The 19,410-nt window shown below is 41.6% G+C and overlaps 1 protein-coding gene across 1 annotated transcript in view; it reads right to left on the bottom strand.

The window, feature by feature from the left end:
• The window catches only part of LOC141051177 (uncharacterized), a 266,826-nt gene that overhangs the window by 162,002 nt on the left and 85,414 nt on the right, over nt 1-19,410 (bottom strand). The window contains exons 7-9 of the mRNA XM_073548042.1: nt 15,269-15,448; nt 15,066-15,189; nt 1,421-2,874 (exon numbers count right to left, since the gene is read on the bottom strand). Coding sequence (XP_073404143.1) covers nt 1,421-2,874; nt 15,066-15,189; nt 15,269-15,448 — 1,758 coding nt within the window. The remainder of the gene's footprint in view (nt 1-1,420; nt 2,875-15,065; nt 15,190-15,268; nt 15,449-19,410) is intronic.

Here is a 19,410-nt window from a genome sequence, read left to right as displayed (position 1 = left end):
CGTCTGAATGAAAAGGGACTGTATGGTAGGAGACCCAGGAAGACCCCACTTCTTACACCGAGACACAAAGAAGCCAGGCTGGAGTTTGCCAAAACTTACCTGAAAAAGCCTAAAACGTTTTGGAAGAATGTTCTCTGGTCAGATGAGACAAAAGTAGAGCTTTTTGGGCAAAGGCATCAACATAGAGTTTACAGGAGAAAAAAAAGAGGCATTCAAAGAAAAGAACACGGTCCCTACAGTCAAACATGGCGGAGGTTCCCCGATGTTTTGGGGTTGCTTTGCTGCCTCTGGCAATGGACTGCTTGACCGTGTGCATGGCATTATGAAGTCTGAAGACTACCAACAAATTTTGCAGCATAATGTAGGGCCCAGTGTGAGAAAGCTGGGTCTCCCTCAGAGGTCATGGGTCTTCCAGCAGGACAATGACCCAAAACACACTTCAAAAAGCACTAGAAAATGGTTTGAGAGAAAGCACTGGAGACTTCTAAGGTGGCCAGCAATGAGTCCAGACCTGAATCCCATAGAACACCTGTGGAGAGATCTAAAAATGGCAGTTTTGAGAAGGCACCCTTCAAATATCAGGGACCTGGAGCAGTTTGCCAAAGAAGAATGGTCTAAAATTCCAGCAGAGCATTGTAAGAAACTCCTTGATGGTTACCGGAAGCGGTTGGTCGCAGTTATTTTGGCTAAAGGTTGTGCAACCAAGTATTAGGCTGAGGGTGACAATACTTTTGTCTGGCCCACTTTTGGAGTTTTGTGTGAAATGATCAATGTTTTGCTTTTTGCTTCATTCTCTTTTGTGTTTTTTCATGTAAGACAAATTAAATGAAGATAATAATACCAAAGAATTTGTGATTGCAATCATTTTCAGGAAGAAACTGAGTATTATCTGACAAAATTGCAGGGGTGTCAATACTTTTGGCCACAACTGTAAATTTGAAAAAATGTCTACATTTGTTTTTTTCAGTCAAGATGGGGTGCAGAGTGAACATTAATGAGAAAAAAAGGAACTTTTTTGAATTTACCAAATGGTTGCAATGAAAGAGTGAAAAATATAAAGTGGTCTGAATACTTTCCGTACCCACTGTAAAATGGCTCTGTGTTCTGCAAAAAATGTTAGCTTCATCTGTCATTTTGATGCATTTTGGATGAATAAAGGAATAGAATCATCTCTCTGGTGCCTTGGAAACGATTTGTCCTGCATTTGCTGGTAACTCGGTGGGAAGCTGCCCAAAGGAAGCACAGAGCCTGTGGAATGGTGCAATGGAAACTACGATTATGGACATTGTATGAATAAATAGTCCTTTTTTTAATGGAAGAAAAATGTACAATTTTTCACACAATTGTCTGAACCAAGCTTTATGTTGTACATAAAAATTATATCTTCCCTTTGTGAGTTTTCTAACAAAAACAAAAGTCATATCACATTTCCCACATTCAGAATATTTAACGTCATCTCCCCGGTGTGAATTCGCTGATGTGTAACAAGGCTGGATTTTTTGTGAAAACATTTCCTGCATATTGAACATATAAACGGCTTCTCCCCTGTGTGAGTCCTCTGATGTGCAATGAGATCTGATTTCTGGTTACAACATTTCCCACAATCTGAACATGAAAATAGCTTTTCCCCCGTGTGACTTCTCTGATGTCTAACAAGACTTGATTTTTTGGTGAAAGAAGTTCCACAATCTGAACATAAAAAAGGCTTCTCCCCTGTGTGAATTCTCTGATGTGTAATTAGGTCTGATTTCTGGTTGCAACGTTTCCCACATTCTGAACATGAATATGGCTTCTCCCCTGTGTGACTTCTCTGATGTCTAACAAAGCTTGATTTTTTGTTAAAACATTTCCCACATTCTGAACATGAAAATGGCTTTTCCCCTGTGTGAAATTGTGTATGTGTAATGAGATCTGATACGCAAGTAAAACATAACCCACATTCTGAACAAGAATAAGGCTTTTCCTCTGTGCGACTGTTCTGATGTGTAACAAGATTTAAATTCCAGTTAAATTGGTTCCCAAGTGTTGAAAATTTGTTTCCTGTGTGAATCTTCTTATGTGAATTACGTTTTGAACTATATGTAAAACATTTTTCATAATTTGAATTTGATAATGTCATCTCTATGTGAATTCTCTGATGTGTAACAAGGCTTGATTTTTTATAAAAACTTTTTCCACAAACTGGACATAAAAATGGCTTCTCTCCTGTGTGAGTTCTATGATGAGCTATGAGATCTGATTTCTGGTTATAACATTTCCCACATTCTGAACATGAAAATAGATTTTCCCCTGTGTGATTTTTCTGATGTCTAACAAGACTTGATTTTTTTGTAAAACAATTCCCACATTGTGGACATATAAATGGCTCTTCCCCTGTGTGTATTCTCTGATGTCTAATGAGATCTGATTTATAAGTAAAGCATTTCCCACACTGTAAACATGAAAATGGCTTCTCCCTTGTGTGAATTCTCTGATGTGTAACAAGATTTGATTTCTTCGTAAAACATTTCCCACATTCTGAACATGAATATGGCTTTTCCCCTGTGTGACTTTTCTGATGTGAAATAAGATTTAACTTACAATTAAAATATTTCTCACATTTTGAACATGAAAATTTCTTCTTCCCTGTGTGAATCCTCTCATGTGAAACAAGTTCTGAACTATATGTAAAATATTTCCTGTATTCTCCATTGTGACTTATTTCTTCTTGAACAACTACTCGTAAATGATCAGTAGACAGATCTTTACTCTGAAGGGCTGTAGGTGTGTCTGGGATAATAGCATGCTCTTCATATGTATCTTCTATGACACCATGGTCATCTGCTTTAAAATCTGAAGACCTCACATGTTCCTCTGAATTCCTGTAATAGTCATCTGCCAAGAATAAATCAAAACTGCATTTATTTCCATTTCTGAATAATATTTCACTAATGTTTTGTAATATGCCTATACGAAAAACTACATACCAGTTGCTAGTCATGCAGGGAAATGTAATTATTAACCCCTTTACCCCCAAGGATGGTTTGCACGTTAATGACCGGGCCAATTTTTCCAATTCTGACCATTGTCCCTTTATGAGGTAATGACTCTAGAACGCTTCCATGGATCCCGGTGATTCTGACATTGTTTTCTCGTGATATATTGAACTTCATGATAGTGGTAAATTTTCTTTGACATAGACTTGCGTTTATTTGTTAAAAAAACTGAGATTTGGAGAAAATTTTGAAAATTTTGGCAATTTTCCAACTTTGAATTTTTATGCCCTTAAATCACAGAGATATGTCACACAAAATACTTAATAAGAAAGCATTTCCCACATGTCTACTTTACATCAGCACAATTTTGGAACCAAAGTTTTTTTTGTTAGGAAGTTATAAGGGTTACAATTTAAAAAGCGATCTCTCATTTTTACAACACCATTTTTTTTTGGGACCACATCACATTTGAAGCCACTTTGAGAGGTCTATATGATAGAATGGTGTCACTTTTGGGTATTTTCTAAAAACTGCACCCCTGAAGGTGCTCAAAACCACATTCAAGAAGTTTATTAACCCTTCAGGTGCTTGACAGGAACTTTTGGAATGTTTTTAAAAAAAATGAAGATTTAACATTTTTTCACAAAAAAAATTAATTCAGATCCAATTTTTTTCATTTTTCCAAGGGTAAAAGGAGAAATTGAACCCCAAAAGTTGTTGTGCAATTTCTCCTTAGTATGCCGATACCCCATATATTCAGGTAAACCACTGTTTGGGCGCAATGCAGAGCTCGGAAGGGAAGGAGCACCGTTTGACTTTGCAATGCAAAATTGGCTGAAATTAATAGGACACCACGTCGCGTGTGGAGAGCCCCTGATGTGCCTAAACAGTGGAAACCCCCCACAACTGACACCATTTTGGAAACTAGACCCCCTAAGAAACATATCTAGATATGTGGTGAGCCTTTTGTACCCCCAAGGGCTTCACAAAAGTTTATAACATAGATCCATAAAAATAAAAAATCATATTTTTTTCACAAAAATGATCTTTTCAACCCCAATTTTTTATTTTCCCAAGGGTAACGGAAGAAACTGGACCCAAAAAGTTATTGTGCAAATTGTTCTGAGTATGCTGATACCCCATAAGTGGGGGTAAAACACTGTTTGGGCGCATGGCAGAGCTCAGAAGGGAAGGAGCACCAGATTTTACTGTTATGGTTTGCAGGTGCCATGACCCACTGGGAGAGCCCATGAGGTGCCAAAACGGCAGACCCCCCCATAAGTGACCCCATTTTATGAACTACACCTCTCAATGAATTCATCTAGGGGTGCACTGATCATATCGACACCATGGGTGTGTCACAGAATTTTATACCATTGGGCAGAGAGGACAAAATAACTAAATTTTTACCACCAAAATTTTGTTTTAGCTAAAGATTTTACATTTCTACACAAGAAGTGGGTAAAAATGGCAATAAAATTTGTCCCACAATTTCTCCTGAACGTGGCAATACCCCATATGTGGCTGTACAGTACTACTTAGCCATACAGAGAGACTCAGGAGGAACGGAGCGCTATTTTCCTATTCAAGTGAATGGGTCTGTGCACATGTCAGTATTTACACGGACGCTGACATGTCCGTTTTTTAATGTCAGCACGGGCCATAAAACGTCACACACACGTGCATACACAAAACACACATTGATGTCATCCATGTGACACGCATCGGCACTGGGGAAGAAGCGTTATAGTAAATGCTGTTCCCCGGCACCGGGTGCTGAACACGGCTCTCATCATTCTCCCCTGCTCTGCCGGCGATCGGCACGAGCAGGGGAGAATGATGAGAGTTACATTTAAGTAATAAAAAAAGACAGCAAGCGGTGGCTGATGGGACTATTACTCCTATCAGCCCACCCCTGCTGCTAATAACAGTGACAGCAGGAGCGTCGGATGGGAGTATTCATCTGCTGCTCCTGCGCTGTAAATAAATACAGTAATTAAATTTAAAAAAAAACAAAAAACGGCATGGGTTCCCCCCTATTTTTGATAACCAGCCAGACAAAACTCACAACTGAGGGCTGCAACCCTTAGCTGTCAGCTTCAGCAAGGCTGGTTATCAAAAATAGAGGGGCCCCCACGCTGTTTTTTTAATTATTTAAATAACGGTGTGGGGTCTCCCCTATTTTTGACAACCAGCCTTGCTAAAGCAGAAAACTGGGGGCTGGTATTCTCAGGCTGGTAAGGGGCCATGGATATTGACCCCTCCAGCCTAAAAATAGCAGCCCGCAGCTGCCCAGAAAATGCACATCTAGTAGATGTGCCAATTCTGACGCTTTGCTCGGCTTTTCCCACTTACCCTGTAGCGGTCTCAAGTGGGGTAATATTTGTGGGGTTTATGTCACCTTTGAGGTGATATCAAGCCCATGGCTTACTAATAGTCGTATTGGGTGTCTGTGTTTATTTACAATTAAACTATAGGATTAGTAATGGGGGTGTCTTATAGACGCCTCTCCATTACTAAGCCGTGGGCTTGATGTCACCTTTTAGGTGACATCTATCCCACAAATATTACCCCACTGGCCACCACTACAGGACAAGTGGGAAGAGCCGGGCAAAGCGCCATAATTGGGGCATCTAATAGATGTGCCTTTTCTGGGCAGCTGCGGGCTGCTATTTTTAGGCTTGTGGGGGTCAACATCCATGGCCCCTTACCAGCCTGAGAATACCAGCCCCCAGTTGTCTGCTTTAGCAAGGCTGGTTGTCAAAAATAGGGGGGACCCCACACCGTTTTTTTTAAATTATGTATTTAAATAATTAAAAAAACAGCATGAGGACCCCTCTATTCTCATGCTGTCACTGTTATTAGCAGCAGCAGGGGCAGGCTGATGGGAGTAATAGTCCCATCAGCCGCCGCCTTCCGTCACTTTTATTACTTAAATGTAACTGTCATCATTCTCCCCTGCTTGCGACGATCGCCTGCAGAGCAGTGGAGAATGAGAGCCGTGTTCAGCCCGCGGCGCCGGGGAACAGCGCTTAGTGTAATGCTTCTTCCCTGGCGCCTCGTGGTACTGATGCGGCACACGCATGCCACACATGTCCGCAAGTATTACATACACGGACACTGACATCTCCGTTACTGGAAATATCATAACGTGTGAAAAAGGCCTTATAGCAGGTTTTTATGTTTGGCAGCTGTCACACGCTAAAAGACGCTTTTTATTGCAAAAAATAGTTTTTGCATCACCACATTTTGAGAGCTATCATTTTTCCATATTTTGGCCCAATGAGTCATATGAGGTCTTGTTTTTTGCAGGACGAGCTGTCATTTTTATTGGTACCATTTTCAGGCACATGACTTTTTTTTAATCGCTCTCTATTCCGATTTTTGGGAGACAGAATGAGCAAAAAACAGCAATTCATGAATTTTTTTAGGGGGGGCGTTTATACCGTTCCATATGTGGTAAAATTGATAAGGCAGTTTTATTCTTTGGGTCAGTAAGATTACAGTTACCTCATTTAAACTGTGTTCCAAATTATTATGCAAAAAGAGTTTAGGAGTGATAAGGTTAGAATTTTTTGGTTTGTCATTTAAACTCATTGATGGTGATGTGTGTCAGGGCTCTTTATATCACTGAAAGCAATTGCAGATACCTGTGCAAATTAGTTTGGATGGTGTGTCCAAATAAAGGCAAGACTACTTAAGAAGGCTGTTCCACATTATTAAGCAGCCTACATTTTTTGCCAAAATGGGAAAGAAAAAGTATGTGTCGGCTGCTGAGAAGCAACAAATTGTGGAGTATTTAGGTCAAGGCATGACTACAATCAACATTGCCAAGACACTTCATCGTGATCAAGAAGTATGTAGCTGATTCCCAGCACACACGTGTGCGTGCTGATAAGGAAAAATTGAGGACTCTTTCCAACAGGCAATTGCGTCAGGTTAAAAGAGCAGCTGCAAAAATGCCTTGTCATAGCAGCAGACAAGTTTTAGAAGCTGCTGGTGCCTCCAACGTCCCCCGAACAACAAGATGCAGGGTCCTTCAAAGGTTTGCAGCTGTGCGCAAGCCATCCTGTCGACCACCTCTATCTACTGCACACAAGCAGAAACGGCTCCAGTGGGCCAAAAGATACATGAAGACTGACTTCCAAACTGTTTTGTTCACCGATGAATGCCGTGCAACGCTCGATGGTCCAGATGGATGGAGTGGAGGATGGCTGGTTGATGGACACCCCATGAAAACACGGCTAAGGCGCCAACAAGGAGGAGGTGGAGTAATGTTTTGGCCTGGAATCATGGGGAGAGAGATTGTCGGCCCCTTTAGGATCCCTGAAGGGGTAAAGATGAACTCCATAATTTATGTGGAGTTTCTAAAACAGCACTTCCTGCCATGGTTCAAGAGGAAGAACCGTGCTTTCCGCAGCAAGATCATTTTCATGCATGATAATGCAACGTCTCATGCTGCAAATAACACATCTGCATCTCTGGCTGCTATGGGCATAAAAGAGGACAAACTTATGGTGTGGCCACCATCTTCCCCTGACCTCAACCCCATTGAGAACCTCTGGAGCATCATCAAAAGGAGTGTCTATGATGGCGGGAGGCAGTTCACATCTAAGCAACAACTCTGGGAGGGTATTCTGTCCACATGCAAAACAATTGAAGCACAAACCATCCAAAAACTAACAAGTTCAATGGACGAGAGAGTTCAGAAGCTTCTTTCGAACAAGGGGTCCTATGTACAAATGTAACATCACCTAGAATAAAGTTTGGACTTGAAAACTGTTTGATTTCATTTTGCAATAAGCTGATAATGCTTATAATTTCAGAATTGACCATTTTTTTGTTCAAAATAAAAATAAAAAGGTTGAAAACTCTGCTGTGCATAATAATTTGGAACATGCATTTTGAGTGTTTCTTATTTTTAAAAATATACTGTTTTCATAGGCAGTTTGTTCAAAAACATTGCAATTATACTAGAATATTAGATGACTGGAAAATAACAATGACAGCAATTCATATAGGTAATTTAGAGAAAATATGAGGAAATATTTTTTGCATAATAATTTGGAACACAGTGTATGTTGGTTTTCTTATGTTTTGGCGCTTTTATATAATAAAAACTTTTATAGAAAAAATAATTATTTTTGCATCGCTTTATTCTGAGAGCTATAACTTTTTTATTTTTCCACTGATGGAGCTCTATGGCGGCTTGATTTTTGCGGGACAAGATGCCATTTTCAGCGGTACCATGTTTATTTATATCCATCTTTTTGATCACGTGTTACTCCGCTTTTTGTTCGGCAGTAGGGTGATAAAGCATTGTTTTTTCCCTTTTTTTTCTTTAATGGTGTTCACTAAAGTGGTTAACTAGAGGGATACTTTTGTAGGTTGGGTCGTTGCTTACTCGGCGATACCAAATATGTGTATTTTTATTTTTTAGATTTTTTTTCATTCAAATATTTATTTAGTAATAGAATATGTATTGTTTTTTTAAACAAATATTTTTACATTTATTTATTTATTTTTTACTTTTTCCTAACTTTTACACTTTGTCCCACTATGGGACAATCATTTTTTTGAATGCTGATCGCTTCTATAGTATACAGATGAAGCAGCATCTGCATACCATAGAAGCTGTCAGAGCTGCACTGACACAGGGAGACTTGCTGATCATGCAATGCGCATGATCAACAAGTTTCCTAGCTCTGGTGAACCGGATGTCGTTCTGACAACATCCGCTCACCATGGCAACGATTGGGACCCCGCGTCACGCCGCGGGGTCTCCGATCCAAAAGCAAAGAGGCCGTCAGCCCTTTGCCAGCTCCCGGAATGCTGCGATCTTGTTTGATCGCAGTATTTCATGGGTTAAAGTGTCGGAAGCAGTCTGCGACAGCTCCTGGCACCTAGTGCCGGGTGTCAGCTGTGAGAATTAGCTGACACCCAGCCGCGATTGGCTGCGCACCCCCCCCATGAGCGCAGCCGATCGCAATGAGGTACTATTACGTTCATAGTCAAATTGTGCCATGTGTTCCATGGTTTCCATTACACATACAAAGCTATCGGCTGCAGCTCCTTGGTTTTTGAATGACACGCTACCCCTCCCCCATAAAGTTGTGCAGTTAACACTGAACTTCTCATTTTTCTTCCCCCCTTGCAGCTGCACTCTCTTCCCCCCTCCCTCTAGCTACTCCAGGTTTGTGTAATGTGAGACCCTGGTATGACCGGCTCAAGACTGAAGTAAAAGGTTAGATGCACATTTTCCTTTGTCTATTCAAATGCAAATATAATAACACAGAATAATCAAAGAAGCAGGAAACTTATATTTTTGAGATCTACATCATTAAAGCTATTCACCACAGCGTTTTTGTTCCTCCACGCTCACCAGAAACCGAGAAACAGGCGCCTGCCTCCCTGTAATACATAGATATGACATGTTTGGTATCGAGAGAAAGATAAATTCGCAAGAGATAACATGATACTTCTGCTAACATGCTGTGAGCCTCACAGCCAGACTTATGGCACTCATGAGTTTTCTAGCAACTTTTCTAGTAACTTTCAAAAGGGGAGTACATTCCCTAGCTCCACCCACCCAGTGAGGTCAGCCAGAAGAAAGTATAAAGCTAGCATGCCCAATTAGAAAGTTGTCATTTTGTCCGGGGTGCCAACTAGGAAGCTGTGCTGATAGATCATTTTCCCTTGGGGGAAGGTGCCCATCCCCCCTCCTCCACAAGGTGTGCCACTGACTGAGATATGCAAGTTATTTTAATCCATTTTATTTTGTAATTGTCTGTATATACTGTATCTTGTCTCATTTGTAACATTTTATATTTTTGTAAACACTGCCTATATTTTCTGGAGTAAATCTATAAAATTAGTTTTATTTTCCTTGCTCTATAACGTACTGCCACGTTCCCCGTGCTAAAATTTACACTACCTAGTGGGTTAGCTCCTAACCAGATATTTATTTTAAAATAGAATGAGGAGCTGGTGGCAGCAAAGTGTTCTGGGGTATGTGGGAGACTCTGCTAGTGAAGGAACGGAGGTTTTATGTGTATTACCTGCCTGAGACTGGACACATACATACCGCCTTCACTGCAGAGTGCCCAATAGCCAGTACACAGCAAGGCAGCCATTCTGGTGACTACATATCCTAGGTGTAATTCCCTAACTGAGGGTAAGGGGAGTACCAGAGACCTGCAAGTTCCTAAACCAGAACTGGAAAGTGGGATATAATAAATCCCTGACAACTGGGGGCAACCTCACACCCCCAGTTCATGACAGTGCCAGGTCACATGGACGGATTAGTACTTGGGATGGCAGAAAGGGGTTAAATAAATAATGCTTCACTTATGTTTTGTATAGGTGTTGACCCTTCGAATATCTCGCTATACTCAGAAACACTTAAGTTTGGCTAACTATATATTTGTTTTGAGTGTGGAGTGGAAATTTAACGGCTGCTAGACACACTGTCTCCCTTGAGAATACATAGATCAAGTATTCAAATCAGCCCAATTTTCTTTTCAGTATCCTTTGTCTGGGGCTGGTCAGTCGGTTATTTGCATTAAATAATGGGAAATCTAGCCTAAATCAGTGGGCTCATCAAATATTAATATAATGTGTATATAATCTTGAGATATTGGTCTTAAAACACATGACAGTCATATCAAGGACAGAGCCAGTAGATTATGATGTTGGGCCACCAGGTTGTTCTATAGCAGTTTTTCACTTTCGTCTTGAAGCCAACATCTTCATAAGTTCATGCTTCAGTTTGTATGGCCTATGTGAATGCACCAATATTTTTATACACTCCAATATTAACCCGTTTCTGACATGAGACGCAATATCCCATCCACGGTACCCGGGCCCCTATGACCAGTGACGTGATAGTACGTTTCAGCGATCAGAAGCGCTCCCGGCGGTGGGCGCCGCTGATGGCGGCCGGGTGTCAGCTGACACACGGCACTATGTGTCAGGGGTGGTCACGGATCACCCCTGGCACACTGCGATCAAACATGATCGCAGTGTACTGGGGGATTAGGGAAACATCGGCAGGGAGGGGGCTCCCTCCGTGCTTCCCTGAGACTCCCAGCGCAGCGCGATGTGCTGCGTTGCTCCGAGGGTCTCCTTCCCTTCAGGTCCCCAAATCCAAGATGGCCGCGGGGGCCTGCAGGGAGGCGGCTTACTCAGTGCCTGCAGAGAGAAGGCACGAGAAAGCCTGAAGCAGCGTCTGTCAGATCGCTGATCTGACAGAGTGCTGTCCAAACTGTCAGATCAGCGATCTGACACATGACAGTGATATCCCCCCCGGGACAATAAAATAAAGTGGAAAAAAAAAGTGTAAAAATAATTTCTAAAAAAAAATCACTAAATAAATTAAAAAAATATATATTCCCTAGGCTAGGGTTAGGGCTGAGATAAGGGTCAGGGGTGTGTTGGGGTTAGGGGTGGAGTTAGAATTGGGGGGTTTCCAGTGTTTAGGCACATCAGGTACTCTCTCCAAATGCAACATGGCGTCTGATCTCAATTCCAGCCAATTCTGCGTTGAAAAAGTCAAACGGTGCTCCTTCCCTTCCAAGCTCTGCCATGCGCCCAAACAGTGGTTTACCCCCACATATGGGGTATCAGCCTACTCAGGACAAATTGCACAACAACTTTTGGGGTTCAATTTCTCTTGTTACTCTTGGGAAAATAAAAAACTGGGGGCAAAAATATCATTTTTGTGGAAAAAAATATGATTTTTTTATTTTTATGGCTCTACGTTATAAACTTCTGTGAAGCACTTGGGGGTTCAAAATGCTCACCACACATCTAGATAAGTTCCTTGGGGGGTCTAGTTTACAAAATGGGGTCAATTGTGGGGTGTTTCAACAGTTTAGACACATCAGAGGCTCTCCAAATGCAACATGACACCCGCAGACCATTCCATCAAAGTCTGCATTCCAAAACGTCGCTACTTAATAATAAAAGATCATTTTTGTGGAAAAAATGTGTTTTTTTTTTAATTGTACGGCTGTACGTTATAAACTTCTGTGAATCCCTTGGGGGTTTAAAGTTCTCACCACATATTTAGATAAGTTCCTTGGGGGGGTCTAGTTTCCAAAATGGGGTCACTTGTGGGGGATTTCCACTGTTTAGGTACATCAGGGGCTCTCCAAACGTGACATGGTGTCCGATCTCAATTCCAGCCAATTTTGCAGTGAAAAAGTCAAACAGCGCTCCTTCACTTCTGAGCTCTGCCATGCGCCGAAACAGTGTTTGCCCCAGACATATCAGGTATCAGCGTACTCAGGACAAATTGCACAATAACTTTTGCAGTCCAATTTCTCCGGTTACCATTGGTAAAATAAAAAAAATTGGACCTGAAGTAATTTTTTTGTGAAAAAAAGTTAAATGCTCATTTTTTTTAAACATTCAAAAAATTCCTGTGAAGCACCTGATGGGTTAATAAACTTCTTGAATATGGTTTTGAGCACCTTGAGGGGTGAAGTTTTTAGAATGGTGTCACTTTTGGGTATTTTCTATCACATAGAGCCCTCAAAGTGACTTCAAATGTGATGTGGTCCCTAAAAATAGAATGGTGTAAAAATGAGAAATCGCTGGTCAACTTTTAACCCTTATAACTTCCTAACAAAAAAAAAGTTTTGGTTCCCAAATTGTGCTGATGTAAAGTAAACATGTGGGAAATGTTACTTATTAAGTTTTTTTGTGTGCCATATCTCTGTGATTTAAGGGCATAAAAATTCAAAGTTGGAAAATTGCTAACATTTTCAACATTTTTGCCAAATTTCCGTTTTTTTTTCCACAAATAAACGCAAGTCATATCAATGAAATTTTACCACTATCATGAAGTACAATATGTCACGAGAAAACAGTGTCAGAATCACCGGGATCCAAGGAAGCATTTCAGAGTTATTACCTCATAAAGGGACAGTGGTCAGAATTGCAAAAATTGGCCGGGTCATGAACGTGCAAACCACCCTTGGGGGTAAAGGGGTTAATAGTGAAGGTAAAAGAATGGTCCTTCTTCCTAGGTCAGCCCATGAGGAGAGTAGTTCAATAAACATGCACAATGCTTCCTACTTCCTTCAAACAATAATTATGAAATCTTATAGATAAATCCCATATATTATATGCTAGGAGGAAACCTTAAAATACACTTATTAAAATCAATTTTTACAGACAAACTTAACTCTTCATTATATTTTTTTTTATCTGCTTTAAAGGAGTTACGACTCCACACCTGCCAAGACGTGCACAATCAGCAAGTATTGTGCACATGCATGTCCTATTCATTAGAATAGGACATACACTGCGTGCAGAATTATTAGGCAAGTTATATTTGAGAGGATTCTTTTTATTATTGAATAACAACTATGTTCTCAATCAACCCAAAAGACTCAAATATCAAAGCTTAATATTTTTGGAAGTTGGAGTGCGTTTTTTTTAGATTTGGCTATCTTAGGAGGATATCTGTTTGTGCAGGTAACTATTACTGTGCAGATTTATTAGGCAATTTAATAAAAACCAAATACATACCCATCTCACTTGTTTATTTTCACCAGGTAAACCAATATCACACAAAATTTAGAAATTTCTGACATTCAAAAACAAAACAAGAAAAATCAGTGACTAATATAGCCACCTTTCTTTACGATGACACTCAAAAGCCTTCCATCCATAGATTGTCAGTTGCTTGGTCTGTTTATGATCAACATTGCATGCCGCAGCCACCACAGCCTCCCTGACACTGTTCCGAGAGGTGTACTGTTTTCCCTCCCTGTAGATCTCACATTTTATGAGGGACCACAGGTTCTCTATGGGGTTCAGATCAGGTGAACAAGGGGGCCATGTCATTATTTTTTCTTCTTTTAGACCTTTACTGGCCAGCCACGCTGTGGAGTATTTGGATGCATGTGATGGAGCATTGTCCTGCATGAAAATCATGTTTTTCTTCAACGATACCGACTTCTTCGTGTACCACTGCTTGAAGGTGTCTTCCAGATACTGCCAGTACGTCTGGAAGTTGAGCTTCACTCCATCCTCAACCCGAAAAGATCCCACAAGTTCATCTTTGATGATACCAGTACCCCACCTCCACCTTGCTGGCGTCTGAGTCAGAGTGGAGCTCTCTGCCCTTTATTGATCCAGCCTTGGGCCCATCCATCTGGCCAAACAAGAGTCGCTCTCATTTCATCAGTCCATAAAACCTTAGAAAAATCAGTCTTAAGATATTTCTTGGCACAGTCTTGACGTTTTATCTTATGTTTCTTGTTCAAAGGTGGTCGTTTTTCAGCCTTCCTTAGCTTGGCCATGTCCCTGAGTATGGCACACCTTGTGCTTTTTGATACTCCAGTAACGTTGCAGCTCTGAAATATGGCAAAACTGGTGGCAAATGGCATCTTGGCGCTTGATTTTCCTCAATTCATGGGCAGTTATTTTGCGCCTTTTTTTATCAACACGCTTCTTGCGACCCTGTTGGATATTTGCCATGAAACGCTTGATTGTTCGGTGATCACACTTCAAAAGTTTGGCAATTTCAAGACTGCTGCATCCCTCTGCAAGACAGCTCACAATTTTTGACTTTTCAGAGTCCGTCAAATCTCTCTTTTGACACCTTTTGCCAAAGGAAAGGAAGTTGCCTAATAATTAAGCACACCTTATATAGGGTCTTGATGTCATTAGACTACACCCCTCCTCATTACAGAGATGCAAATCACCTGATTTACATAATTGGCAGTTGGCTTTCAAGCCTATACAGCTTGGAGTAGGACAACATATATAAAAAGGATGATATGATCAAAATACTCATTTGCCTAATAATTCTGCACACAGTGTATGCATGATTGCTGCTGATCGTGCACAGGTCTTCACATGTGCTTGTGGTCTTTAGGTCATCAACACTGTTAACCTCTGATGCAGAAGTGAGGCCTAAGGAAATGTTAATACACGACGCAGGTGTGTCAAAGTTTGGAGTTGGTGAAGAATATGAGTGTGTAAAACAAGATAAGATTTTTTTTTTTTTTTTTTTTTAAAAAGAACATTCTAGAAGCTTCGTTTCACTGTCACTGTGTATTTAGTTATGTCTATTACCTGATGATGTGAAGGGCTGGGGATCCTCCATCATGACGTCCTTGTACAGATCTTTGTGTTCTTCTAAATACTCCCACTCCTCAATGGAGAAATAGACAGAGACATCCTGACACCTTATAGGAACCTAGTACATAAAATTACAGTCATCACCCCGATTCCTTCATAACGTTACTGTATAATGACCCAGCATTCCCAGCAGTCACCTCTCCAGTCAGCAGCTCAATCATCTTGTAGGTGAGTTCTATGATCTTCTGGTTATCGATGTCCTCATGTTTCAGGGGGTGAGGTGGAGGCCCCGTGATTGGGGTCAGGGGTCTTACCCATCCCTCAGACACAGGGGCCTGGCAGTTCTCACTAGAGGTCTTCTTCACTACTGTGTAATCCTGGTTATGGAAAGACACATAAAAGGAATTGTTCACTACTCGGGACAACCCCTTCTCAATCCCTGTGTTTCCCTGAAGTAAAACAATAACACATACTCACCTCTGGTGCATGCGCTGTTCCAGTGGTGCTGGCACTGGCTTTTCTGGGACTCTGTGACATTGTTAGATCATGTAATCCCTGCGGATAATCAGTCCTACCTTCACTCTCCCCTTCTTAGGACAAATCAGACATCCAAAGTAAGAGGTGTGACTGCTACCTCACGCCCTCAGGATATCAATTACGTCTGTAGGAAAGGAAGGCCAGTTGCTGACATTATGTCACACGTGCCCCAGGAGAGCAAGTGCCAAGACAACACCGCAGGTAAGTATAGGTTATTATTTTACTGGGGGAAACATAGGGATTGAGAAGAGGTTGTCCGAGTAGTGGACAACCACTTTACTAAAGCTCACAAAAGACAAGAAACAGCTCTCCGGTTATGTCTATCTGTTATTATGTTGGAATGATCGCAACAAGTGCAGCCATACTGGGGGAACTTTGTTGAACATATTGTGTGAACAGTTAGATTTTGTCAATGTGTGTGCAGTTCCTCAAGATTGTATTGTATGACCTGTTTTTGTACATCCTAAATAAAACACTTAAATTTTCCCAGTGAGTGCTGATTATTCTACTAAACGTGAGAACTTGCAAAACAGATTAAAGGGAACCTGTCAGCCCATTTTTGCTCTATGAGCTGCGGCCACCGCCATCAGGGGCTTATCTACAGCATTCTGTAATGTAGATAAGCCCGCGATGTAACCTGAAAGATAAGAAAACCAAGTTAGATTATACTTACCCAGGGTCCGGTTGGTCCGGTGGGTGTCACGGTGGTCCGGCGCCTCCCATCTTCATACGATGACGTCCTCCTTACTTTTGCTGCGGCTCATGAGCAGGCGTACTTTATCTGCCCTGTTGAGTGCAGAGTAAAGTACTGCAGTGCGCAGGACCTCTCTGACCTTTCATGGCGCCTGCTGTTATGATGAGTCACCGAAGGAGGAAAAAACAAAATACCAGCTAAGTCCAGAAAAACCAGAGAGGTTGGCAGCTATCGGATTGCAGACCCCTGGACCTATCAACAACAACTAGCAGTAGCCGTGGGGGGTTCCTACGGAGCCCTAGACCCCTCGATCACAGCCAGAGAACTACATAGCCTAAAGACAGAAAGGGGAAAAACTAAACTGCCCCAGAGCAGACCCCAAAGCAATAGGCAGCCCCCAACATATAATGACGGTGAAGCAAGATGAAAACACTAACACAGATAGAAAGATAGGTTGAGCAAATGATGGGGCCCAAGCTAACTACATAGGACAGGATAGGAAAGCTGCTGTCTGCCATCCGAAAAAACCCTATCAAAATGGGAAACCGACTGATAGGAAAAACAGGCCCTGAAGTCGCTAGGCTTCAAAAGACTATATCAGCACTCAGGTATATTCTGAAGACAGAGCAAAAGTTCAACAGATCAGAGACAAAAATGGAATTCAGCTCACCCCCGGCCGGGGATGGCAGAACTCCCAAAAAACAAGGCAAAACAAAAACAAAACTGAAGAGTACAAAGCAGAGCAGAAAAACTTAGCTTTGAGATGCAGGAATCAGACTGGTCTCCAAGAATCCAGCAGGAAAATCACCAGCCAGGAAGAAGGGCGTCGGCAGCCTTATATCCAGTCCTCAATTCCAGCCACCCAGTCATCATCTAGCTGCCCAGGTGTTTGGTAATCAGCATCACTACCTTCCTTCACCAGAGGAGGGAGTTCATCAGACCTCAATGGTGAAGGGAAAAATGAACTCACAACAGCCTGCGCACTGCAGTTCTTCACTCTGCCCTCAATAGGGCAGATAAAGTACACCTGCGCAGGAGCCGAGGCAGAAGGAGGACGTCATCGCTAGAAGATGGGAGGCACCGGACCAGACCGCGGCACCCACCACACCCACCCCGCGGTCAGTATAATCTAACTTGTTTTTCTTATCTTTCAGGTTACATCGGGAGCTTATCTACAGCATTACAGAATGCTGTAGATAAGCCCCTGATGGCGGTGGCCACAGCTCATACGGCAAGAATGGGGTGACAGATTCCCTTTAAAGGGTCCAGATATACAGTTGTGCTCAAAAGTTTGCATACCCCAGCAGAATTTTTGCTTTCTTTGCCTTTTTTCAGAGAATATGAATGATAACACCAAAACTTTTTCTCCACTCATGTTTATGGTGTGGTGAAGCCATTTATTGTCAAACTACTATGTTTTCTCTTTTTAAATCATAATGACAACCCAAAACATCCAAATGACCCTGATCGAAAGTTTACATACCCTGGTGATTTAGGCCTGATAACATGGACAGAAGTTGACACAAATGGGTTTCAATGGCTACTAGAATTAATATCTTCACCTGTGACCTGTGACAAATGCCAGGAAAATTGTTCAGGTTGCAAAGAAAAACCCACAAATACAGTCATATGTAAAAGTTTGGGCACCCCTATTAATGTTTGTTTGTTTGTTTTAATGTTTTATTTATTGAAATCTGCAAGTTACATCCGAAAGAAAGCAATCAACAGGGTAGCTTACAAAATTATTATATAACCTACAAATTCCACTTTTCGGGAGTTAAACAGATAGTTTGAAATATCAATTCATGGCAAAAACTATTGATATATAGAGGTTTAAGGACACCAACAGCCTTAAAGGAACTTCCAGCAGCAGGATTATCTGGGTTCAAATCTGGGTTCTTCCCATCCACACGCCCCTGCTACATCACATATGCCATGATTTCAAACAAAGATGAAGAAGAACAAAAAAGAAGAAAAGAGAAGAAAAAAAAAAACAGTATAGGGAGTAAAGGGACAGGAGGTCAAGTAATTAGAGGAAGAAGTTGGGATATAGGGGTGGAATATAAGGGAAATAAGGGGAGGGGGGGGGGGGAGGGGAACACTAGGCAACAAGGGTTTCGTCCACTCTGATAAAGCCAAGCAAGGAGGCCACCATAGCCTTATCAACTTCTACTAATGGATCTGAATCGGGTCCATGGGTGCCATACTCTTTCAAAAGCTGAAAGTGAGCCATTCACCAAGGCAGCCAGTTTGGCTACTTGATATAGCATATCTACCTTCTCTTGCAATTGGGATATAGATGGAATGGTAGTTGACTTCCAGTTCATAGGTATCAAAAGTTTCGCTGCTGAAAGAATGTGTTGAGTCAACAGAGCAGTATTTTTATGTCCAGTCGGTGACAGAAAATTTAAAAGCACTATCTCCGGTGTCAATGTAAGCTTTTTGCCCACAATTTCCCCGATATAATCCTCCACTAGTCGCCAGAACTGCAGCAGGGGTGGACAGGACCACCACATATGTAAGTATGTTCCCTCCGAATCACAGCATCTCCAGCATCTAGCAGAAGACCCCGTCCGCCAATAAGTGTTCTGCTGTGGTGTAATATACCATCTGGCGACTATTTTAAAGGAATTCTCTTGTGCTCTAACACATTGTGATGGGCCATGAGATGAATTATAAATGTGTGATATTTGATTTGGGGTAAACTTGAATCCCAAATCCTTTTCCCAATGTGTTATATAAGCTCTTTTGAGACAACAGTCAGTTATATTTAAAATCTGGTAAATAGACGACATTATCTTTTTGGGTTTATCCTTTGTTGCACAGAGAGTCTCAAATGCAGTCAGTGGGCGGGTAACGTCTGCTCCTAAAAGATACCGTGCCAAGGAGTCTCTTATAGAGCCGAATTGTATAAAGGTCAAGTTGGAAAGCCCTGGTTGCTTCTTCAGTTCCTGAAAGGAGGGGAGTGCCCCGTCCGCCAAGAGGTCATCAACCGCTACATTTGCCAGGGAACCGGGTTTGATTACATCATTGTCTCGGGAATAAGATGCGTGAGGCATTATATCTGCCAACTTGAGTAAGGGGGACAAAGGGGGAACTAGAGTTTTC

This window comes from Dendrobates tinctorius, unplaced genomic scaffold, assembly GCF_039654945.1.
Source record: "Dendrobates tinctorius isolate UK_male_01 unplaced genomic scaffold, ASM3965494v1 ptg000155l, whole genome shotgun sequence".
NCBI lineage: Eukaryota > Metazoa > Chordata > Amphibia > Anura > Dendrobatidae > Dendrobates > Dendrobates tinctorius.
This window is presented reverse-complemented; position numbering and strand designations above follow the sequence as displayed.